The following is a 26,281-nucleotide window of genomic DNA, read 5'->3' on the forward strand; positions in this document are numbered from 1 at the left end:
GAAGGGTGCCGCCACGGCATTTAAAATGCTCTGGGTCAAGGAAACCTTTGCAGGCCTGCCCCCCCCCCCAAGCCCCATATCAAAATATGTTTACTTTCAGAGGTAAATATTTCATGGCCCACAGCACATGATCAGTCCAGACCAAAGTACCACCATTTGATGAGGAGCAACATGGGAGGTACTTTCTGGAATGGAAGACTAGACGTAATTTCTATAACACATGCAGGGCCTCCAGATACAAATCCAGACTTGCAAATAACTAGCTTGACCACTGACCCAGCACTGGTACTGTGTAAGTGGCTAAGAGACTGGACCCAGTTCAAACATGACCTCTTCAGTTCATATATTCAGTTGAAAGCCATCCAATGAACGGTAATCAAGCATTGCACATGGATGTGTAAACCAGCTCCAGGAAGCTGTTCTTCCTAATGTCTGTGAAAATGCTAGCTGTAGTTTCCACCCCACACCAATGAGCACTCTGTGTGTGGTCAAGGGCACTATCCTTTTCGTGACTGCATATGCTTTGGGGCTAAAGCCCTGGGTTAACCCCATATTGGGCCTCTTAACAGTGCTGGGAACACAACAGCAGCATAGATGGCATGGATGCCTGCCATCAGTCTCAGGAGATACACCATGTGCCTGACTATGCCAATCCTAAATTAGAATCTCTTTCTGCCTTTTAAAGAAAAGTATCAGCTGGCTCAGACATCCTTTCCCACCAACTATAGTGAACCTTGTCTCTTTGGGCCAGATTTAATTCAGGGATATATCTAGCTATAAATAAGTATTTTTATTGTTTAAGAGAACAGCCCACGCTGTGCTAAAAAAACCACCCCTGTCATCACTAAAGGCCATTAAAAACACAGTTTAATTAAAACTGGCATCATGTGAGTTGGGGACACACACACATAAACAGCAAACATTTAAACTACAAGAAATGAAGCAAATCACGATTCCTATGTACAGTACTGCTTAGAATTGCTAATGATTGCGCCCTATAGAAAAGCCTCAAATAAATAAATCTTTAAAACATTTCAGGGAAACAGTTAAATGGACATTCCATAAAGAGCCTGAAGTTATGATCACAGCACTAAGAACCGAAACACTACAAGTGGGTGACATCTGTGCAAACATGGAAAGAGACAATATCCCGCCATCCAGTGTGACACTTGGACTAGATCAGTCTTCTCAACCTGGAGCTCTTTGGGATGTTTTGGACCACAGTTCCCATCAGCTTCAGGACCATATGGCTGGGCTGGCTGGGCTGAAAGGAGATGTGGTCCAAAATATCCTAAAGGGCACCAGGTTGGAGAAAGTTGATGGTTTGTTTTTCTTGGCCCCAGACTGGAACCATAGTATGTGGGGTCGGATTTGACTACACCCCTGTGCAGTTTTCATGCTGAAATTCCTCTCCCCAAAACTAACCACACTTAGAATCATAGAATCATAGAATCATAGAGTTGGAAGAGACCACAAGGGCCATCGAGTCCAACCCCCTGCCAAGCAGGAAACACCATCAGAGCACTCCTGACATATGGTTGTCAAGCCTCTGCTTAAAGACCTCCAAAGAAGGAGACGCCACCACACTCCTTGGCAGCAAATTCCACTGTCAAACAGCTCTTACTGTCAGGAAGTTCTTCCTAATGTTTAGGTGGAATCTTCTTTCTTGTAGTTTGGGTCCATTGCTCCGTGTCCGCTTTTCTGGAGCAGCAGAAAACAACCTTTCTCCCTCCTCTATGTGACATCCTTTTATATATTTGAACATAGCTATCATATCACCCCTTAACCTCCTCTTCTCCAGGCTAAACATGCCCAGCTCCCTTAGTCGTTCCTCATAAGGCATCGTTTCCAGGCCTTTGACCATTTTGGTTGCCCTCCTCTGGACACGTTCCAGTTTGTCAGTGTCCTTCTTGAATTGTGGTGCCCAGAACTGGACACAGTACTCCAGGTGAGGTCTGAACAGGGGCACTATTACTTCCCTTGATCTAGATGCTATACTCCTATTGATGCAGCCCAGAATTGCATTGGCTTTTTTAGCTGCCGTGTCACACTGTTGGCTCATGTCAAGTTTGTGGTCAACCAAGACTCCTAGATCCTTTTCACATGTACTGCTCTCAAGCCAGGTGTCACCCATCTTGTGCCAACTGCAGCGAATGATACCTGCAGGGCAAAGAGCAGCAGGAAAATGGCACAGAAGGTAGGAGAAAGCCGCCAATACCTTGTGTCTTCCTGCACACTATTCTCATGAAACTAAAGCACCTTGCATTTTCAGTATTCTTAAATGCTTAGCCCTGGAGCATACAGTCGCTAAAAAGCTCCCCTTTTCCACTGTTAGGGTGACTCTTGGACACTGTACACAGGGACCCCACTTCAGAAATAGTAACGAGTCTTCGACCCCCTGCTACCCCAGACACTACTGGGAGCCATTGCTTCTTTGTCCTTGGTGCAACTAAAACAGTGAGGCACAATCTGAGCTAATTTGTCTGCAAAGAGCTTCACTAAATGCCATTTTAAGACTGAAATAGACTGCAGTCTGGGCTTTCATCTCATCTGCTACCAGCCTTCCTACCCAGAACTCCACCCTGTCACTTCCTTTTCTTTCTTTTTAACAATTGAGCATGAGGAAGAGTTTTCTGGAATTCACAAACCAGTTCTCTACATTTTGCTCTTTTTTTCCAGCCAGCTCTAATAAAGATATTGGGTGCTACTGCCTTACCAGGGATATTGCCAAGAAACAGTAACGGATATTTAATGAGCAACGGATTTCCTGGAACAGAACCCAAAAGAATGGGCCCTCATCAGAAGGAGGTGCAAACTGCATCACATTTCTGGGAGGAAAGTGTATGGATTTATTGCGTTTGAATTCAAGAGTTTCCTGGAATGGGACATTACAGACCAATCTCAACTCTCAATGAGACTCCATCCTGGAGCTGTGCCCAGGCAGCGCTTCCTGACAGAGAGGTCATCGAGTTTTGAACATGCAATCTTTCACAGCTTGCCAAGGCTAGGAAGTCTTTGCCAGACCCAACTTTTAAAAGAAGAGGGACAGAGCTCTGTGTGTGTGTATCAGACCATGAGTTCCTGATGATCAAGCAGAAAGCATCTAATTCCTGCATTCTTAAAACATTTTTATACAGAAAAATAGCATCTAACTACCCCATTGGCATGATCTGGCATAGCCAAGTTGGGTAAAGACTGAATACATCCACTAATTGAGGTCACACATCATCATATATATCATTGAAACAAAAGCAATTTGGTAAGGTGGCCTGTACAAAAACCCAGTTTTTAAAGAAGACAAAGTCTGATGCAGCCATGGTAAGAGTTCAAGCTGGCGTTCATTGCTGCCCCCTTTGGTGTACAACAAGTCTGTAGAGATTGGTTAGGCTGAGAGAGATGGTCTGTCCCAATGTTATATTCATGGCAGAGTTGGAATTTGAACTCTGATCAGTTTTAACCTTGCACTCTAACTACGACACCACTAGAGCTTTCAAAAAGTCATTACATGGCCTTAGGCCACCCTCCATCGCTCTCCCTGAGCCAGTCTCCCTTTTGCAATATAGGTATAATAAACATTGCCCAACATTTCAGGGCTGCAGCAGTAAGGCTTATCTATGCAAAATGCTTTTCAACACTTTAGCGCCAAATAAATGCTAAGGTATTCATATTAGTAATACGCTGAGGTATGTGGTTTCCTCCTGCTTATAAATGACTCGTAAGATCAGGTTAGTGCTTTGAGGGCCATGACAGGTCCTCACTGGTTTTTAAAACAAAGTATCAGAATGGACAACCTTGTATTTACTAAATCCCCTGGGGGGACACCACTGTTAGCCTGTAACAGAATTCCAGGCTAATGGGAAAGTGGGTTGCTCTCCTGTCCACCGAAGGTAATAGCTGAAGCGCAGCTGTCAACTCCCTTCAGATTTCTTTCCAACTAAACAGGGCAGACAGCACATTAAAAACTGCACAAGGCAGTCAAATTTTATGTGCATAATTCACTCAACAGGAAAGCAGTGAGTCTCGTTTACCAAAACTGTATCACCGGTGCCATATGACCTGGAATGCTGAACCTTGGTTAGTGCTAACCGTAGTTTGTTGCTTTAACCCTGGTTAAGATCACAAGTGGACAATGAAACCAAGGTTTAGTTTACTGGACAAAGCCCTGCCCTGGAGGATGTGTACAGAAAGACACCAGCAAGACTAGCCACCTTATAAACAGAAAGGATGGAAAGGCAGGGTAACAAGAGAACCAGCCCTATCAATACTGGCATTCTCCTTGTGGAATGCTCTCTCCAAATACGCTCACCTGGTACCATCATTACATATCTTTAGGCACCAGGCAAAAGTATTCCTCTTCCATCAGGCCTTTAACTTTTAACTACCTATAGACTTTTTGCATGGGTGAGATGTAGTTGTTTTTAAATTTATATATAATTGTATTTTAGATTTTCTAAAATGCTGGTTTTAATGTATGAATGCGTTTGTTTTTTGTTTAAAATACTATAAGTTGCTTTGAGCTGCCATGGCAAAAAGAGCAAGTAATACATTTAATAAATAAACAAACAATTTAACCAGGATATGTTCAGTGCAGATGAAATACTTAACCCCCAATCTTAGTTTGCAAACCTTTTACAAGTCATAGTATCACAGCCTGGTTGGCAACCAATATCTAAACAGAAGTAAAGTGTTCAGAGGCAATGCCTAACTTTTTTTATTAATGCACTGAGCCTCAGAGAACACTCTGCTTTCTGCCAAGCTCTACATTTTCTGCATTTCCTATCAAGTACAGAAATATTTTTCTGCTACGAAATCTAGAAAGCAGCTACTTTAAGCTCTCCGATATGATTTCAAAGACTTTTGTTTGTAATGTAACTGGAACAAAATGTAATCAAAAGAGCAGGCTTGCATCCAATTGGGTTCAGAAGGGAGGGGGGAAATGCAGAAGAGAAAGAATTTATGTTTCTCCAATTTCCATCAAAGGTGACTTGCGGCTTCCAAAAATAAAACTTGCTTAAATGCCTTTTTTGTACCACTTTCAATTGCTTCACTATATATTGCTCGCTTTCTTAGTGGAAGCTATCAATAATAATCAACTAAATTTCAACAACTGCTTGACCATAACAGGTTCTGAAGAAGGATCTGAAAAATATCAGTGAAGGGCAGTAGCTCAGTAGTAGAGCACCTGCTTTGAATGCAGAAGGTCCCAAGCTTAATCCCCAACACCTTCAGGTAGGGCTGGGGAAAACCTTGTCTGAAACCTTAGAAAGCCGGTTGTCAGGCAGTGCAGACAACAGCAAGCTGGGTGGTTTGACTCAGCGCAAGGCAACTCTCAACTCCCAAAGCTGACAGAGACTGTGCTGCACTGTTCTCCAGCAGTCAAGAGAGAGAACTGGAATGAGCCCAGGAAAGTGCCTTATACTAAGTCAGGCAATTGGTCTATCAAGCTCAATACTGTCCTCACTGACAGGCAGTCTCTCTCTAACATTTCAGGCAGGAGACCTTCCCAGTCCTATCTCAATATGCAAGGGGCTGAACCTGGGACTTGCATGTAAAGCAGGTGTTCTAGGACTTTCCTGAAAACATTAATGGTGTCAATTCATGCCCCTTAGCTAATCGGGATTGAAATCTAGGCGTGCTACTGGCATCCAGCTGCTGAGTTTAGAACAGGGATGGGGCACCTGTGGCCCTTCAGATATTGTTGGGAGTATAAATCTGAAGCTCCCTTTCACTCTCAAGGAGTGAACAAGGACATATCTTTGATCTTAGTGCTGTGGGACCTCAGTGCTTTGATTGGAGATCTCTGCTCCTAATGTCATATGGCATCAGGTGTCTGACCACTGGCCGTGCTGGCTAGAGCTGATGGGAGTGTCCAGCAGCATCTATCATCTTCCCCACCCCAAGGTTCACCATCCCCGATCTAGAAGGTCTGGCAGCAGCTGCAGCAAGAAGCATTTGACAACAATTTGGTTTGGAAACTGCAGCCTCTCCTAGATCAAAGGGCTCCGTGCCTGCAAGCATGCATCCTCAAAGGCCATCTACTGCAATGTGCTCTGTGTGGTTCAGAAGCTACAGTTGGTGCGGAAATAACAGCTCACTTCCTGGCAGAGGAGAAGCCACAAAAGCCATGTTCACAGGCAGATTTCTAGCTCAAAGTCCTGCTTCTAGTTCGAAAGCCTTGATCATCTGAGTCCATTAATACCTTAGGGAAGGAAAGGCTTCTCTCAATGTCAGCCCTCATGTCCTCTGCTGTTATCAGAAGAGGCCATGACAAATTGAATGGCTGAAGTGGGGCCTTTCTAGCTGTGGCCCCAACACTGCAGGGCATGTTACCCAACGAGTACTGGAATCAGCTTAAATCTATTCTCTAGAATGTCTTCCTTTCTATAAAAAAACCCACAACTCTTATTGTTTGAATCCTTAACAGTGGGTACTTACCATTATTATTTTTCTTTCTAACTGAGCTTATTGTTGATTTTAAAGAAGTGTAATCTTTTTTTAAAAAAGAGAGAGAGAGAGGAGCCTTAAAACAGAAAAGAGGGTGTTGGGGGGCAATGCTTTAAACAGGATCCACAGGGATGGTAGATCTGGCTTCCAAGGAATCCATCACCTGCTGCTGCTGCTGCAATGCCACTGGTGGCTGCAACATACTCCTTGGAGGCTGGATCTCCCCCCCCCTCCATGTGACTTCTACCATGGTCTCTTGGTGAATAGGAGGCACTGCTGGTCTCCTCCCACCCTTGTTCCCAATGTTAGATCATTATTCCTGCCCCCACCCCCTTGTAGAACTTCACTCACCCCTTATTCCCTGGCGAGAGGCACCATTTCGTGGTTTGCCTCAAGTGTCAAAATGTATTGGACTGGTCTTGCATGGATCAATACAGCTGCCTGTGTTTTTGGACTCCTTGGGGTAGTGGCATGGTTGGTGGAGGAGGACTGTCTTGAGCTGCTCCCCAACTTCGAAATGTACCACAACAGCACTGCTTCCTGAACTATGGAATTTTCCTTCTAGCACACCTGCCATTGTCTATTAGCATTACCTTGAAACTAGAGCACCGTCAAGAGAGCGTGTCACGTAGTTACATATAGCAACTCGGCAGCTTCCTACAAAGGCAATCAGCAAGTCGAGCTCAACCTTTCAACATGCAGGGTTTATGCACAACACCCCATCCCAGAAATACACACACACACAATAAATGTGTTACAGCAAACACGGTGCAGAAGATCCATTATCAGCTCTCCTAACTTGATTTACTTTAAAGCAGCTTCAGTTTTCATCAGAGCAGAAGGAGGTATTTAACTACCCCCCCCCCAAAAAAAATGCTGTTTTACGAATGTAAATCCGAATCCCTCAAAGCTGCTGAAAGCCCTTCTGTAGGGAGGAATATAGGCATAATACAAGGATCTGCAGTATTTCCCTCAGCAGGGCTAACAGCAGCTGTCAGTTGGTGGCAGTTTCGATCAGGAAAAAAGCAGGCGGAAGATATTTAATTAGGAGCAGAAAGAAGGGAGTTCCCCCCAGGCCACAAGGATGCTAAGATCTACCTGCTGCTTAAGGGGTCCTCCCTGAACCCAGAAGTGGTAAACTACTAAAGCCCAGTCACCAACATCCCCCTTTTTTTGTCAAGCTGCTCAAGAAGGTGCATAGTCAGAAACAGATCATTTAGACCCAATTCAACCAGGGTTTTCAGCTGTGCAACTTCCCCACCAATAACTGATGCTGTGCAGTCCAGAATCAGTTCTCTCTCTCTTCATCTGCTGTTTTAACTAGGGGTGGCATATCTGCAGAGAAAGCCTGCTCTGTGAACTTCAGCTCCCGCTGTGATGTGGAACCCTGATCAGAGAGGAAGGCAACACATGTAGAGCAAGCTCCCCTTTGCAGACGAACTCATCCAACGCACAGTTCCACAGATCAAAAAGCAGGGTGTGTTTTTTTTAATCCATGTCTGGATACAACGGAATGCCAGCTTGGTTCAAAATGGTGTCCAATTGTGTCCCAACATAGATAAAGAACCTCTCCTTCATCTCTGGAACCATCTTGCAAAACTTGATTAAAATTGGTACAGCTCTGAAAGGTTCAGTCTGCCACCTTGATATAAAAGAGCACCCAATTGTATCCAAAACACAGGTGACTAGCTGCTCCTCAGGAGCTATCATGCAAAATTTGGTTACACAGGGAGACCATCTAACACAGCCTTGTTCTCACTCTTCCATGTGATAACTAATCATGTGGTGGGGGATGCCCAAATCAAACTTAAATGAAGGTACATCACTGGAGCTAGCAAACTCACAGCAACAGCATTACATTTGGAAGAACCTCTGTGTGTCTGTTCTTTCTAGCAACAACGGGCTTAAAAACAAGCCACCCAGCTGATTTTCCATCAAAGAACATCACATCCCAAGTCAACAAATCCTACACGCCTTGTGTAAACCTCTGTGCTTTTGCTCATTTGTCCCAGCAAAACACAACACATCCCACCTCATCATCTTCAGACCACCCAAAGAGGCAGTGATACTTGTTTATCTGTTGTTAAAAACTGGATCAGATGACAACACATAATGTGTGTTCTGGATAAGTCAAAGGATTACTTTGTTAGGCAAGTTTACCTTCATTCAGCAACAGAATTTTCCAAAAATGGAAAGGGGGGGGGGAGAAGTGTTGTACTCACCCACACACAAGATGTTGAAACAGAAACCATGGCTAACCGATTTATTAACCAGCTGGTCAGGAAGGCTGTCAAATCCTACATGGCCAGAGAGAGGGACAGTACGGCAGCCTTCGCCCTAAGGAAGTTTGAAAGAAAGATATGTTAAAATTAGATCTAAAAGAACATCACATTCTATTCCTGGTGGCCTTTTGAAAATTCTCCCTTCCAAAGAAAGTACACCATGGGTACTATCCAATGCTAGTCCAAGAGTAGACCCATTGGGTGGCATTCAAGTACTTGGAGCATGCCCATTGAAATGAATGGCTATGGCTTAAGTAAGGTCCACCCATTTCAATGGGTCTGCTCTGAGGAAAACTTGGTTGAATGCCACCCACTGAAATTAACGAACCCAAGTTAGTCATGTTCATTAATTTCAGGGGGTCTGCTAAGACTAGCATTAGATACAACCCCACTTCTTTGTTTTGCCATCCAAATCTCAAAACAGGTTTTTGCAAACTTTTCGAAATCTTTTTTTCTTGACTGCCAGTATCCCTGACTGCTAATCTGATAAGGAGTCAACTAAGAAAGCAAAACACAACTGCAATGTGACATTCACATATCACAAAGGCTGTTTTGCACTCATAAAAATTGTGTTTCCAACAGCGCAAGCAATGCACACACCATTTATAACTGTTAGCATTTTAAAACACAAAGCAATTCAAAAGAAGAGGCACACCCAATGACTTTTTCTCTTTATAAAATGCAAGAAGGGTGGAGTAGGGAAAAAAATAAAAAGTTGTCCTGAGTCCAGAAGCAATAGTTAAAAATGGAAGCTGTGACTGCATTATGACACAATTTGAAAGCCTAGCCAAAAAGGAGCAACATCTGGAAGCTCTGCTCATATGGCTATTTGATCAGTTTGAACAATAAGGCTCCAAGACATAAAACACTGCAAGATAGAATTTCCCTAAGTGGATTGGCCAAAGCTGTAATGGACAGCAAAGTAACGTGGGATTTCTGCAAAATTTTGAACTGGAAATTTTGAATGGGAATTTAGGGTAATCTTCACAGGGTAATAGTACTGGAAACAATTCAAGTTTTATCTGAAAACGTTCTGATACCCTAGTGAATCAAGTGGGAACCACATCCAGAACTGGACCATCTTCTGTGGGCCATTTTTGACAGGTGGCTGGGGCCACTCACCTGTAAATCACCTGACATCAAACCTCAAGCCACAGAACAGAGACAGACTTATGTCCGATCTTAGCACTCCAGTGACATCCCACAGGGCTAAGTTCAGATATAAGCTTCTGCTCCTCCCTTTTACTATCAAGGAGCAAGCAGGGGCATATCTACAACCTTAGTGCCATGGGACCTCAGCACTTTGCTGGAGATCTCTGGTGTCAGGTGACTGAAAGTCACAGGCAGCTGTAGTTTGTCCAAAATGGCCTCATTGGCTAAATCCAGAGACTACTTAGACCAAACTAGGACTGTGGGCCAGAGATTCTGCCCTCGTAAGTGATCCACCTCAGCACGTTTATTTTATTTGCATTTAGTAAATGAAAGTGGGGGGGGGGGGAGTACTCCACGTTCATTTTCAAACGGTTTTGTTTGTTGTCTATTACAGTGGCACCTCGGGTTAAGAACTTAATTTGTTCTCAAGGTACGTTCTTAACCTGAAACAGTTCTTAACCTGAGGTACCACTTTAGCTAATGGGGCCTTCCACTGCCACTGCACCGCCACCGCGCGATTTCTGTTCTCATCCTGAAGCAAAATTCTTAACCCGGGGTACTATTTCTGGGTTAGCGCAGTCTGTAACCTGAAGCGTCTGTAACCCTGAGGTACCACTGTAAGTTGCTTTGAGACGTTTGTATAAAGCAACTGACAAATATAAATATATGATTAACTACAACAACAACAACAACATTTTCTGCCCCAATATACCACAAGTATTTGATCTGAAATGTCTGAGGCAAAAATTAAAGCACACATGGGGCAATCATCTGGGGTGGGGAAAACCACATTAACTGCGACTTTGAAACTGCCAAGCTTGCTTCCTATTGTATCTACAATTGGCATCCGTTCATCCTTACTAATTAACTTATGAAACATACTTTCTTCCACCTCAAATCACTACAGCTGAGGACCCAGGGACGAATTCGCAAAGATGGCTCTATGTATGTATGCATGTATGTATGCATGTATGTTTGTGTACACATATCCTGGTAAACTGCCTCAGATTCAGGAAAGGCGCAAAGGTGCAGAGAGAAATTTAAAACAAACATTTGGAACACTTTTAAGTGGGAGCTGCCTACTTCACAAAAGAAACATTAGAACAGTTCTGCTTGATCAGACACAATATCTAGTCCAGAATTCTACCTCTTTGGAAGTCTACAATGAGATCTACAAATCCACACACCAGCAACTTCTAACCAGAGGCATGCTCACTTTGAAACAGTACCTAAATGTTGGGCTGCCAGCTCCCAAAAAACAAAAACAAAAATCCTGACCCTTAGGCAAAGCCAAAGAGCAAAGCCTAACATTCTGTTGACAAGTCCAGAGACATAGACCAACACCAAAGCTAATGTGTTCAGCCACATTGGGTTGCCAGACTGGTGTCCTCCAGAAGTTATAGACAACAACTCCCATCTGCCACTGCTAGCTTGCCCAATGGTCAGGGATGATGGGAATCAAAACCCAGCAGCATACGGAGGGCACCATGTTGGCTCCGCCTGAGCTACATACATGATGATTCCTTATACTAGGAATATAGTATGTAGCATATTTCTTAAGCTATCATTATACTATTAGTCCATCCAGTCCAATATTTTCTATCCTTTTGGTGCAGAATTTGGTGGCTAGGTAGCTCACCGGGGCAAGACGGCTTGAGCACTGAAAACCAATCCTGGCCCAACTGCTCTGGCTGCCAACCACTTTCCGAGTCCAGTTCAAAAGCACCCTTCTCGACTGCAGTAATGCAGTAATGCTGGAGATGCGTCACAGAACAACAAAGTGGAATGACATGCAGACAGTCCAGTATAAATCCACCACTAACGAGCTATTACTGCATCAAAGGCATGTTGCAGAATCTACCCACACACAAACCACCAATCCGGAGGGGCCCTTTATGTCTCAGGTGCTGAATACATGTGCTTCTCCATCTGCCCCACTGCGTGCATTTCGATTGCTTCTCTCTTGCCAACATGCTCACCAAGTATGGTATCATTACACATTCCAAAATGCCCTGCCACAGAGTCATATATTTCGTAGAGGAATGCATTTCTGCTCATGCAAAGGTTCTCCTCCCAAGGCCTTACAAAGCTACTTGCCCCAAGCTACAATCCTTCAAAAAGTATGTCTTTATATAGAGCAAATAGCTCTATAAATAGCTGTAGTACAGAATCAGAAGACCAAACTATAAAGTTTTTTTGGGGGTGGGTGGGAGGGTTTAAACAAACAGAACTGAGAAAAGGAATGAGAAGAATCAGTAGTAATCAGATCAATCTTCCCATTTATTGGGTAAGGAAAAGAGAAAGCAAGAAAAACAGCAACATGAAGGGAGTCGCATCAATTACATTTTTCAATAGTGGGTCAAATGAGCATTTCAGAAATGTTTATGCTGTAAGCCATTTGTTGCAAAAGAGTAAGCAGGTGTCTAATTCTCCTGTTGCAGCTCCTCTCTGTACTTTATCCACAAAACATAAAAGCAATGCAGGTGCAACACGTTAAAAAAAAGAAAAGTCTGGCTGAACCATCTATCAAGAGGACATTCTTTTCACTACAGTCATTTGCCGTCATTTCATCTACACTGAACTTGCTACATTGAAATTTCTGTTAGTTTTCAAAATCACAGATGACTTTAGAAGTACCGAACTGCACAGCATACTTGCTGCAAGATGCAGCAGCAAACTGTCACACCTTGGGGGTGCTGCAGAGGTAACTAAGGTGGAGGATCTTCTTTGGAAGCAAGCACACCCACCCTCTAATCCCTTGCCATTCTTGCTCCTTGCATGCAGAACAAGATGCTTAGCATTTTAAACAACTGAAAAAGTAAGTAAAATGAGTCCATGTTGCTTCCGTTCCTTTCCAGGAGGTGCGTTGCAAGATGCACTTACTGGAAAATACATCCAATTACAGCAGTCCAATTATAGATGCTCCTGCTGAGGAAGCTAATAACCTCATTGTGTTTTCGATCTTTAGAGCAGCACCAGCAACCTGGGCTTTGCCCTTGCCACACCATACAGAAATGCAGCATCTTCAAGAGTCACTTGTTTAAAGCACAAAGCAGGGGTGATTTATGGTGACCAATAAATGCCACCATGTATATGGTAACCAACATCTGGCCAGCAGAGCTTCCCTAAAGCAGGTTTTCCCAAACTTGGGTCTTCAACTGTTTTCGACTACAGCTCCCATCATCCATGGCTAGCAGGATCAGTGGTCAAGGATGATGTGAACTGCAGTCCAAAACAGCTAGAGACTCAAGTTTCCGAAACTCTACCCTAGAGATTTGTGAGGGCAGAACAAGGCAGCTCCCCCATCAACACTGTGTTCCTCTTGCTATGCAAGCTGCAGCTTTCAGCTGAGAACCAGACGTTCAGGATGCCATGCGTCACTCCAGCCTCCTCTTGGCTCTACCTCTAGGACTAGAGGAGAAACATAGGAAGAGACCTGCTGGATCACACCAAAAGCCCATTCTAGGACAGCATCCTGTTTCCAGAGGTGGCCAGCCAGCTGCTTCCTGAAAGCCCACAAAAGCCTGAAGGCAACCCCCAACCCCTGCTGTCTGCCCCCAACATCCTCAAACAGGCTCTCAAGGGTGAGACTTCCTGGTGGAACTAAGTTGCTGTTATCTCTCTTTTGAAATAGGCTTGCACTGATGGGGACTCTTCCAAAAACAGAGTGCTGCAAATTCCAGGAATGAAACAGCCTAGATGTTACAAGATGGGTAGCTGCAAGAGCCTTGGGAAATTAGCAAATGCAAAACTCCCCTCCCATGGGCATGTATGTGTGATTCTACTCTTGGTTCAGAATGTGGTCAGTCTTCAAATACATTTCTCGACTGCCTCTTGATCTGCAGAAAGGGGAAATGCCAATTATGCAATGGCAGGAATCCTTGTTGGAATATGCATGTGTCATTTTGCTTTGCTGCTATTGCACACACATTGCAAACATGCAGGAGGAGGAGCTCTGAATTTCTCTCTCTCTCTCTCTCTCTCTCTCTCTCTCTCTCTGGTGTTAGTAAAGCCAGTAAACTGTGTACAGTGGTACCTCTGGATGTGAACAGTATCCATTCCGGAGCCTGGTTCGCATCCTGAACAGAACGCAACCCGCGTCTGCACGTGCATGTGCGCAGGTCGCGATTCACCACTTCTGCGCATGTGCGTGATGTCATTTTGAGCGTCTGCGCATGCGAAAGTAGTGAAACCCGGAAATAACCCATTCCGTTACTTCCGGGTCACTGGAACACAACCTGAAAATGCTCAACCTGAAGCGACTTTAACCCAAGGTATGACTGTATAAGGCAGAAGACATTACATGTAGTTTCAAAATGCACTGAGCTCTTTGGCCAACCTGAATTCACAGTTTCTGACTGCTTTTTGACTAGAAACTACAGTAATGACAAACTATCTGGATATTTTAACGGTTCAATTTTCTTCACTGAGTCAATCAGGAAGGGGAGGATAAAAAGATACCAGCCACTACTTTGTTATTACAGGGAGAATTTGGCAGAAATTCACACAAATGGGGGAAAGCACTTCCTTCCAGCTCTTGTAAGGAGGAGCTGGAGTTCACGAGAAGGGCAGGGAAGCATGCAGAGGCTAGGATGGCACAGAGTCCCCAGAGTCCCCCGTAGCAGAAGGACATGACTGTAAACCATTGCACAGCTGGGTGGGGTTCTTCCTGAATGGGCAGGAGACTGTTTTTCAGCCACTCTTGCTCTGGTGACCTTGCATGTCACAATTCTATCATGTCAGAAGCAAGCAGCAATTTCAATCGCTAAACAGGCAGGACAAACATAACATCACCCCTTCTCATAAACAACAGCTGCAGCCCTACCTTGACCCATTTCTCTTGCCAACCTCTATCCCATGAAAGAGCCATAATTCAGTGGAAGAGCAATACGCTTTGCAGGCATAAGGTCCCAGGTTCAATCCTTTGCATCTCTAAGTTGTTGGTGTTGGCATCTGTATGTTTTGAGAAGCAATGGAGTGCACCTCCTCTAACACCCCACTGGTCCACATGGCTCAGAATTATCTACACTGACTGGCAGCAGGTATCCGGGGTTTGAGACAATGGCCTCTTCCAGCCCCACCTGAAGATGCCAGGGTCTGAACATGGGACCAAATGCACACTGTGCAAATGGCTTCTACTGAGTGATGGTTTGATTTGGCTTAAGACAGCTTCCTAAATTGTTCCCCCCACATTGCAAACTCCGTAGGGTCCGGACCACATAAAGAAAGCCTAATGCTTTTTAAATTGTGTATTAAAGGGCCAGATCCCCAATTTCCCATAATCTGAACTATAAACTTTTGATTATATATATATATATAGAGAGAGAGAGAGAGAGAGAGAGGGTAAACTATTTCCTTTGTGCACCCACACATCCTAGGTGTGTGTGTTTCTTGGGAAAGATCCATCAAGTTTGTTGCAGGATCAGGGCCATAATTCTGCAAAAGGTAGCAATATCAACCTTTTCCCTCTACTTTGCACTGCAAGAAAATTACCGTATTTTTCGCCCCATAGGACGCACCTAGTGTTTTTTTGGGGGGGGAATAAAGAAAAAAAATTATTTCCCCCCCCAGGCATGGGGCTGGCGCAGGAGAAGCCCGAGCTTCCCCCGACCCCAGCCCCCAGAACAGCCTGCTATCCGCAAGCCTCGGAATGCTTCGGAATGCAGGCAGCTCTGCGCAACCTTTGGGAGCCCGGCGTGGCTTCCCGACCCCTCTCGCTCTCCAGGCTTCAGCGAAAGCCTGTATTCGCCCCATAGGACGCACACACATTTCCCCTTCATTTTGGGAGGGGAAAAAGTGCGTCCTATAGGGCAAAAAATACGGCACCTTGTAATAATGTCACAAATAGGAAAAGTGTTAAGAAATCATTGCACTGCAGAGAAACTGGTATTTCTGCACAGCTCAGTACATAATGCATTAAGGTCAAGCAGAAGTCATCTCCCCAAAAACTGAAAAGAAGAGGAAGGAATTGGGCTACCTGAGGCCTTCCAGATATTGTTGGACTCCAATTCCAATCACCCCCAGCCACAATGGCAGATGGTCAGGAATGATGTGATTCATAGTCCAACAACATCATGCAGAGAGCAGCTAGGTTCCCTTCCATTGGCCTAGGCCAGGGATGGCAAACTTGGCCCTCCAGCTGTTTTGGGACTACAATTCCCATCATCCCTGACCACTGGTCCTGTTAGCTAGGGATGATGGGAATTGTAGTCCCAAAACAGCTGGAGGGCCAAGTTTGGCCATGCCTGATGTATGGCAATTTCAGTGGTCTAGGTACATAATCATCAGTGGGAATTTGGTTTTTTTGCTGTGTTTGATCAGGTTCAGTAATTTCCTGATGGACGCTGGCTGTCTTGGGCTTGGGTTAGCGGTGCTTCCACCACATGAAACATAAACTAGTCAAGGTAAGAGTTGAGGCACACATTATGGTTGCCTTAAAGCCTTTGATTGTTTATAATGGAAATACCTCTTAGCAGTATTGACCAACTTCCTACAAATCCTTAAACAAATTTACTCCCAAGCTTCACCAAAATGTAGGATCAATGGTATGAACTCTAATACCATAGCAATACAAAGAGGTACTAAACAAGGGTGCCCACTATCTCCCTTCCTATCCATCCTGGCCCTGGAACCCCTAGCAATCCAAATCTGGACAGCCCCACAAACATACTAAATATTACCACCCCAATCTCCTCTCTCCCTCTCCTCTTTCTTCTTCCCTCACCTTATTCTGTATAATGTCTTGCATCAAAAGTAAAAAAAGGACTCTACAACATGAAAAAAGACAATGCACATTTTCGTGAACCAATAAAATCTTTAATAAAAATATTATTTTTTAAAAAAAGACAGCCAGCGTGAGTCATGCACTAAAATGAAGACATTCGCCGTTTGTGGTAAATTCATTTCTTGCTTGTCAAAAAGCCACACACATTAAGACAACCCACTAACTCTCATTTGCCTGGAAGCATCAGCCAAGCCTTGTTACCATCCATGGCAGGTTGACATTGCATGTTAAATAGACCTATGCACGCTCAACACAGAAAACGCAGTTATGATTTTAAACATTCAGGTTTCTTTAGGTTCATTCAGGTTCCCTTCCTTATATATCTGCTCAGAAGACAGACTGCCAAGAAACATGAGGGTCACAACCCTGCTCATTTTGCTTGCTGTTTGACTGGAAACCAGAACAGCCTTTCTCACCTCTCCCACAGGTGTATTCTACCAGGCACTCTGCATTGTGTTAGGGAAAGAGAAGACCTCAGGGGTGTAATAATGACAATAAATTAAGATTAGTTTAGTTTAGAGGAAATGCAAGTAAGAGGAGACAAGACACAGGTGTGTAAAATTATGCATGGTGGAATGAAAGTAGATTAAGAGAACAGTTTATCTCCCTCTCTCTTAATACGGGAACTAGGGGCTACTAAACTGAATGCTAGAATATTCAAGCCAGACAAAAGAAGGTACTTAGTCACACAGCGCAGAGTTAAACTCTTGAATTCATTCCCAGAAGTAGTGATTGCCACCAAGTTGGGTGGCTTTGAAAAAGGATTAGATGAATTCAGGGAGGATAAGGCTGTCAGTGGCGACTATCCCTGATGGATGGCTATGTTCTATCTCCACTGTCAGAGGCAATGTGCCTCTGAAGGCCATCTGCTTGGAATCTCAGGTGGGGAGAGTGGTGTTGGACTCAGGTTCTGCTTTCAGGCTTCCTCTAGTCATCTGCCCAGCCAAGGTGAGGACAGGATGCAAGACTAGATGGGTCATTAGCCTGATTCAGCAGGTTCTTCTTAGGTTCTTAATGGATATCAAACCACCAAACCCTTGCTCAGGCACAACCGGTGCTATTTCTCCATGAGACAACTGTGTACATACACGCTACATGGTAGATTGCACCAGATGCTACCCACTCCCCAACCTTCTTCATGTTCAGTTGCACTGCACCAAGGCCACAGAATTCATTTCCCACATCCTGAAACGTTCAGCTTCTTAAATACTTCCTCAGTGCTCTAAGTTCAGGCCAATCTCAGCGGAAGAAGTAGCCCCTGTACAGAAGGATCTACAAAAGATGAATTCTGGCTGAATGCATCACAGAAAGGCAATGGAAGTGAATGCCTAAATATTATTGTTATTGTTATTATTAAATTTTGTATACCACTCTTCATCCATAGATCTCAGGGTGGTTCACAACATAAAATACAAGACGAGCAACACAAAATGCATAATAAAAACAGCTAGACTGGTGACTGCATGTGGCCGCCTAAAGGATCTTCACTGGCTCCTAGTACGTTTCTGAATACAGTTCAAAGTGTTGGTGCTGACCTTTAAAGCCCTAAATGGCCTCAGCCTAGTATACCTCAAGGAGTGTCTCCACACCCATCGCTCAGCCCAGACACTGAGGTCCTCCTCCAAGGGTCTTCTGTGGTTCCTTCACTGCGAGAAGTGACATTTCAGGGAAACAGGCAGAGGGCCTCCTCGGTAGTGGTGCCCTCCCCGTGAAACCCCTCCCTTCAACATCAAGGAGATAAAGAACTACACAACTTTTAGAAGACATCTGAAGGCAGCCCTGTATTGGGAGGTTTTTAACGCTTGATGTTTATAAAATTATATCATGGGCGGGGTATAAATCATAAAAGTATTATCATCATCAACAACAACAACAAACCAATAAACCCCTTCCCACACCCACACTAGAGGCAAGGAGCACCACTCTCACCACTGGGACACATGGAAGGGGAGGGGTAGACCTGTCAGTGCCAAGAATACTGAGCTAGATGGACCAATGATCTGACTTGGGATAAGGTAGTTTGCTATGAACCTGTGTCCACACTAGGCTCCAGTCTCTTCTATCCTTAGGCAGAGTGACACACACACACCCTAGAGTACAAGTGAGCAACATCCACAAATAATTCACATGTCTTGCTGTAAGAAAAACAGGTTATTCCTACCTCAATAATCTTCCTTCAGTTATGTTTTGAAGCATCAGTGTTGGATTTAGAATAGGGGCAGGGAACATGTGGTCCTCCAGATGTTGTTGTTGGGCTCCAACACCCATCATCCCTAGCCAACATGGCCAGTGATCAGGAATAATGTAAGCTGGGAAGAGCCAAAACATTCTCCACCCCTGATTTAGGGCTCTTCTTGCACTGCCTCTCAAGTCTACATGAGGCTAGGTAGGCAACTGCCTTGGGCAGCAGATCCAGCACCCAAAGAATGCATCGCCTGCTGCCACCACCATGGTAACAGCAATAGCTGTGGTGTGCTCTTTGGAGGCTGGATCCAGCGCCACCTTGGCATTTCCCACCCCCACTCCTGAATACTGTCTCTTGGCAAACAGAAGGCATTGCTGGTTTCCTCCCACTCCCAAGGAAGTAATTGCAGGAGCTGCCCTCTGGGGGTCTCCTGGACTCTGCACCCACCTGGCCTGATTCAGAGTGGGTCACTTTTCCCTCCATGGCAGCCTCTGATCCCCATTTCAGCTGTTGGGTAAGGTTGCTTTGCTTCCTCCCCTTGTTCCCAATGTAGATCTTCACTCACCCATCTTGTGGTTTGCCTCGGGTGTCTAAATGTCTTGAGCCAGCCCTTTGCATGTCATGTGGCAGAAGGGTGTCTGGGGATCTTGCGTTTGTTATGGCTGTGGACAGAACGGCTTGAGTATGTAGGGATTGCTGCGTTTCCCTAGGCTAGCAGCTAAGTTAATTCAAAAGAAGCTGCAGCTTTCTTTTAAAATTCAAACCAGCTGAGCAGATGAATTGCTGTTGTTTTTATTTTATTTTTTTTTAAAAAGATGAACTTAAAAGCAAATATTAGTTGGTGGTGCTTTGGAAATCAGGCAATCTGGGTAAGAAGCTGCCTTAAGAACATAAGAAGACTCCTGCTGGGTCAGGCAAATGGCCCATCTAATCCAGCAACCTCTTCTGTCTGAGGCCACCCAGATGCCAGGCATTAGCCATGTGGATTGGCAGTAGCATGTTCTGCAGTCCCAAGAAGCCTTCTCACTGTGGTCTTCCGCTTAAGTGCCTTTACATGTGACACACACACACACACACACACACACACACACACCATGTCACAACAATTTTCTCTGGCTATCAGTCTGTTTTCAGTCTCTTTGCTGGTTCTGACCTACAAAGCATCGCACAGAATGGAACAGGTTGTCTGAAACAGTGCATTTCCTCATACAAGCTTTTCCAGATCCTTGGGAAGGGCCCGTCTTCCTGTCCTGCCAACCGGACGCACATTTGAAGGGAAGGTCCACAGCTCAGTGGCAGAGCATCTGTTTCACTTGCAGAAGGTCTCAGGTTCAAACCCTGACATCTCCAGGTAGAGCTGGGAATGTCCCTGGTCTGAAATCCTGGAAAACCATCTACCAATCAGAGTAAGCAATCTGGAGCTCTCTGTGAAAATGTTCTGACCTGATATAAGGCAACTTCCTTGTAAGAGGGCATTTTTGGGCTTCCCACATGCATCTGTGCCAATGTGGTATAGTGGCTGGAGTATTGGGCTAGAACTTGGGAGCAGTGGCGTAGCGTGGGTTGTCAGCACCCGGGGCAAGGCAAGTAATTTGCGCCCCCTAACCCGTGGATTTGTGCCCCCTAACCCTAACCCCCAGGTGTTGCGCCCGGTGCGGCCGGCACCCCCTGCACCCCCCACGCTACGCCACTGCTTAGGAGACCAGAGTTCAAATCCCCACTCAGTCATAAAGCTCACTTGGTGACCTTGGGCCAATCACCATCTCTCAGCCTAACCTACCTCACAGGGTTATTGAGAAGGTAAAACAGGGACAGGAGAACCATCCATACCACTACTTTGAGCTCTTTGGGAGGAAAGGTAGGGCAGAAATGTCGTTGTTGTTGTTAAAGAATCCACTATGAGGACAGGATGCTGGACTAGACAGGTGGGCCATTGACTTGATCCAGCAGCCTCCTGTGATGTTCACCAGGTTGGCTGGCGCTGACTGCCAGCTGTAGCCCAAAACAACTGGGAGCCACCAGGTTGGCAAAGTGTAGTGTAGCACATTTATTTTTAACTTTTTATCACACTGGCATTCCAAACCTCAGTCAAGATGTTTATTAGGGCAGCATAAATGAGGTCATCACATTTTGTCTTCAGAGCTCTTTTGAGGGGAAATAGATTACAAGTGACCTGCAAAGGCCTCACAGTGAGCTTCATGGATCCAAGCAGGGATCTGTACCTACTCTCACCATGCCAAACCAAATATATGTCACTCGGTGATATACACTTGGAACGAACTGTGGATACCACCCAACTGAACAAACTGAAATATTGCACTCTGAAGGTCAGATTCATGAAATGTAGGGCTATAAGGAGCTGTCTAATATAAGCTAGTTGTCCATCTAGCCCCAAACTGCTTGCTCTGACTGGCAGCAGTCCTCTAGAACCTCAACTAGGGGTCTTCCATTCACTTGCTCCCCATTATTTGTTTTAACTAGAGATGCCAGAGATTAAGATCTGGGACCTTCTGCATACAAGGCAAATGTTCACTAACCGAGTTATGGTTGCTTCTCTTTAAATATTTGAAACTGGAGAAACTGGATTCATTCCAGCCCTAGAACATCATGCAGTACAACACATTATTTTAACACACAAAGATGATCCATTTAAAATTGGGCGTGGAACCTCTAGCCATCCAGCTATTGTTGGACTCCAACTCTAATAATCCCCAGCCAAGATGGCCAATGGTGAGGGATGATGGGAGATGTAGTCCAGTATCTGGAGGGACAGAGAATCCCCATCCCCAATTGCTGTACTGCACTGCATGCTCCTTCTTCTAAACATCCTGGCAGGTTAGAAATTCCAGGAGCTCCTGTGGTCCTTTCCCTAGTTAAAATGAACAGGGAATTGCAAACAAATTAAACCCATCTACAAGCCAAAGATGTTCAATTAATTTGGTTTGCAAAGGGCTCCATCTCCTGCCTCAGGAGTGCCTCTGTGCTCCCTTTCATCACAGCAGAGACAAAAGGGCAGGTGAGCTCTGGACATTATAGAGTTTGTGCAGAGACAAAAATCCCCCACCCTTCCAACTAAAAAAAATAAAGAATTCTTTGTCATATTGGGAGATGCCAGGCATTGCGATGTGAGTGATGCACCCAAAAGAAAAAAGCCAATATATAGGAATCTAAATGGAGCCAGAAAGAGAAATGAACACTTTATGGAAAATGATCACAATGAAAATTAAGCTGCTTGAAGATGAAACAATTTACGATCAAACCCAAAGCACTTTATTTATGGAGGTGCCTGCTGTGACCCCTGGCAGTTGCAACCCCACAGCCTGCAAAAGAAATAAATATAAATAATCCCTCGTCTGCAAAATGCACACATGCACCACAGCTCCAGTTTAGCGTAGCCCAGAAATGAAGAAGGCTCCACAACTGAGCAACCCAAACCTAGTTAAAATCTGCCCCCAACTATCCCACGCTAATGCAAGAAGAGGTCACACCCACCGCATCATTCAACCCACATCTCCCCGTTTCATCAGGCCAAGCCTTTAAGACAGTCATCTGCAAAGCACCGCTTCCTTCGTCCTATGCAACACGCTCCTCAATAAATCCGGCCCGTCACGGCCAGTCAGATCACACACAATCAAGCCAACCCTCTTTTGTTTAATACAAAGGCTCTCCCTCAAAAAAACCCCCCCAAACCCATCACCTTTAGCCAGTAACATCCTCTTGTCCTCCTGTCTTCCCACCCGCCCCCGCACACACGCCTATAAAATCCAGCCTGCAAAAAAGACAAAAAGCAGCAGCAGTCCAAAGCCTCCCCGCATTCGCCATCACCCGAACCTATAACGGGAAAGTCACCGCCAAGAGCATCACCCCAGCGGCTTCTCTTATATCACCAGCCCGCTCCACATCCCTCTGCGCTGACAGTAACAGCTATTTGTAAAAATAAGGCCGAGATTTAAGAATTCACATCTCTGATCATTTACAAAAGACGGTTTCGGAATCCCCCAGCACCTCTCCCGCTGTGTTAACGCCCAGTTCTTAATTTGGAACCATGGGAATATCTCGGGCTGGGGAGTGTATATGCAGCTCGCGCCCGCTTTCCTGAAGTGGCCATCCGGGTATCCACCCAGCATTCATTCATTAGCCAAGCTGCCTCTTTCCTCTCTGGCCCGTTGTCGGCATCACCACCTAGCCGCGGCTTCTCTCGCCAAAGAAGCGCGCGCAAACCTTGCCCGTCCCCGAGAGCCGGAGTTCTAGCGGCAGGCAAGGCAAGCTAGCCAGCTAGCCGGCCGGCCGGTCAGCCATGCTCAGGGAGGCCCACCCCAGTCCGGAGCGCGGTGCGCCCTCCACGCCAGTCGCCGCGCACTCACCACCTGGCGCGCTATCTCGGTGGCCGCCATGGCCCCTTCGCCTCGCCTCCTCGGAAGCCGAGCCCGCTGCAAACTCTACCTCAGTCCAGGAGACACTGTTACACTGACTGAGCGGGTGGAGGAAGGACCCGGCTACTGCGGCATGGGGGGGGGGAGAGAAATGGGGCGTGGACACGACCGAATCCTCTGCCACTCGTTTGGAGCTAGAAAGCCGGCTAGGGCGCAGAGAAGAAGGGCGCTGGCGGGATCCTTCCTTTCTGAAGCAGTCAGCTCCTCCCGCGCGCTTCGAGGAGTCTCCACAGGCGACTCCACAGCATTCCTCCCCCCGACGCCTCCCCCGGGCGAAATGGTGCAGTCCGAGACGCGCGCAAGGCTAGGGTCCGTGCGGCTATGATGTGACTGTGCGCTTGCCTGGGTGGATTGAATGAGACCGGGGAGGAAGGAAGCCAAAGAAAGGGGAGGGAGGGACGGAGACCGCGAACTAGAGCGGAGGAGGAGGGCGCTCCAGCCTTACTACTAGCGGTGCCCTCAGGGCAGGACTTCAGGGCCCCCACGCAACAGAATTAGCAGGAGAGGCCTCCAAGTGCAGCAGTGCTGGCTGACCTCAGCTGGAAATAAGTGATGCATGGCACCTTAGCATCTAAAGAGCTAAAACTACCTAACCATAGCTGTCAACGTTTCCCTTGCTTTAAGGGAAATCCCCTTATTCCGAATAGGATTCCTCGCAAGAAAACCGAAACGATGACAGCTATGTACCTAACTTAAGCCTAGCATTACCTCTAAGGCTCTAACTGCACCGTTGCTTACTAAGCTGGCCCTGCAATCCCCTTGAGCCAAGCCAGCAGCTCTCCTGTTTGGGCTGGATCAGGGCTAGGCAACCCTTTTCTCTCAGAGGGCCACATTCCTTTCTAGGGAACCTCTCTCAGGGGCCACATGCCAGTGTGGGCAGGGCCAGAAGCAAAAGTGGGTGGAGCAATAAATGCTAATTTACTTGCACACCTCTCTTTGTCCGCTGCCTAGGGCAGACAGGATAAATCACAGAATCAAAAGAGTTGGAAGGGACCACAAGAGTCATCAAATACAATGCCCTGCAATGCAGGAATCTTGTGCTCTATGTGAGCCCAACAACCCGAAAAGCTCCAATTTCTACTTTTTGTTAAGTATGCATTTTTATTTGGGGTGGGCATCTCCCCCCCACCCCCCGCTACGCCCCTGTACACAGCCAAAGGAAACTGGAAGCAGCATCAACATCAAAGAGTCTTGTGGCATCTAAAAGCCTAACAGGCTTTATGATAGAATGTTGAGTCCATTTCAACAGATGCATTAAATGTAAGTCTCAGTTGGCAGCTGCAGATGCGTTTGCTCTGTTGAGATAGAAAATGTTGCAAACAGCAGGGCCCCATAGCCATGAAATACAAGAAGTACAATCTGTGACAATTTCTTTGTAAAGCTTAAAGATAAGCCAAGTGACCATTCATTAACAGCTTATCTTAAGCTTTACATAAAAAAACCCACATACTGTATTTGTTGCATTTTGCGGCCATGTGTTTCCCCTATTTACAATTTGTTTTTCTCTTTAGTCATGCACATGTGATGATACTGAACATTTATAGAGGCTCTTTCAAGCATTAAAGCATTCCACATTCCAGCCCTTACAAAGTAAATCAGTATACTATCCTCTGTGTTGCAAAGGCACCAAGAGAGTAGTTTGCCAAAGTCCACCTGGTGAGTTTGGGAGGAGGTGACATTCAAACCAAGGACTTGCCAGTTTGTAGTTGTTGTGAAACTGTGTTGTATTTTTGCACACATGTCCTGCATGCAAGCTTCCCACAAGCATTCTGGTTGGCTACTCTGAGAACAGGACCAGACTGGACACTGACCTGAAATATCTCAAAACAGTGAGCAACCTTCAGTTCTCCAGAACCCTTCATGAGGCAGGATGTTAAGCAAAGTGAGAGCAGAGGTTAAGGGAAGACAGAGGAAAGCTGGCTTGAGGTAGCCACAAATCTTCATTTGGTCACAGTCTTACAGTGGAGCATAGGAAGAGATCAGAACTGGATCAGCCTCAACTAGGTGTTCTGAGAATAACACTCTCCACCTATTAACTGTAGACACAGGACTGCACTGTACATACATATGTGACACAGGCACCATATGTGAAGGGCACTCATATTGGAATCCACAAACAACAGCACAATGGTGTTGACCTTTAAAGCCCTAAATGGCTTCAGTGCTTTATACCTAAAGGAGTATCTCCACTCCTATTGTTCAGCCTGGACACTGTGGTCCTTCTGGCAGTGCAAGAAGTGAAGTTACAGGGAACCAGGCAGTGGACCTTCTTGATAGTGGTGCCCATCATGTGGAACACCCTCCCATCAGATTTCAAAGAGATGAACAACTATATGACCTCCCGTAGACATCTAAAGGCAGCCCTGTATCAGGATGCTTTTAATTTGTGATTTTCTGCTGTGTTCTTTTTATATCTTTTGTTGAAGCTGCCCAGAGTGGCTGGGACAACCCAGACAGATGGGAAGGGTACAAAAAAATAAATCTATCATCATCATTAAACTTATTCTCATGGAACTCTCCATGTAGGCACACTCCCTTTCCACCTTTCACAAAAAATTAAAGCCTTAAAAAAAAGAAGCTGGCCAAGGAACGGGAGCTCACCCCGTTCTGGGGATTTGGACCGCCAACCTTCTGATCAGCAAGTCCTAGGCTCTGTGGTTTAACCCACAGCACCACCCACGTCCCTTTGTATCCATTGTATCCCTTTGTGCCCATTTGTATCTGGGACCAATTCAAGGTGCTCACATTATTGCTTAAAGCCCAAAATGACCAAAGTCCCAAATATCTGAAAGGCCATTTCCATCCCTACTGACCTTCTCAGGTGTTGGGGAGTTGTGTCCTAGGAGAGGGTTTTCTCTGTGGCAGCCACCAAATTGTGGAATGCCTTCCCTACAGAGGTGTGACTAGCACCTTCACCAAACAGCTTCACCCAAGATGCACATCTTTATCCTAGTCTTGGACCACTAAGGTACTTTTTTCCTGGGACTCATCTCTATAAGCT

General features: G+C 45.5%; 1 protein-coding gene across 11 annotated transcripts in view; it reads right to left on the bottom strand.

Moving 5' to 3' along the window:
- Positions 1–26,281, bottom strand: part of SEPTIN6 (septin 6) — a 56,875-nt gene that overhangs the window by 26,193 nt on the left and 4,401 nt on the right. For 4 of the 11 annotated variants that reach the window (XM_083486509.1, XM_083486503.1, XM_083486507.1 and 1 more), the window contains exons 1-2: positions 19,295–19,345; positions 8,667–8,781 (exon numbers count right to left, since the gene is read on the bottom strand). In XM_083486509.1, the coding sequence (XP_083342635.1) occupies positions 8,667–8,781; positions 19,295–19,330 (151 nt within the window). In that variant the 5' untranslated portion in view covers positions 19,331–19,345. Of the gene's footprint in view, positions 1–8,666; positions 8,782–19,294; positions 19,346–23,211; positions 23,620–26,281 lie in introns of those variants that run through there. The other 7 variants (XM_083486510.1, XM_083486506.1, XM_083486512.1 and 4 more) reach the window with 4 other exon arrangements.

Source organism: Podarcis liolepis (assembly GCF_965112155.1).
Source record: "Podarcis liolepis genome assembly, chromosome: Z".
Taxonomy (NCBI): domain Eukaryota; kingdom Metazoa; phylum Chordata; class Lepidosauria; order Squamata; family Lacertidae; genus Podarcis; species Podarcis liolepis.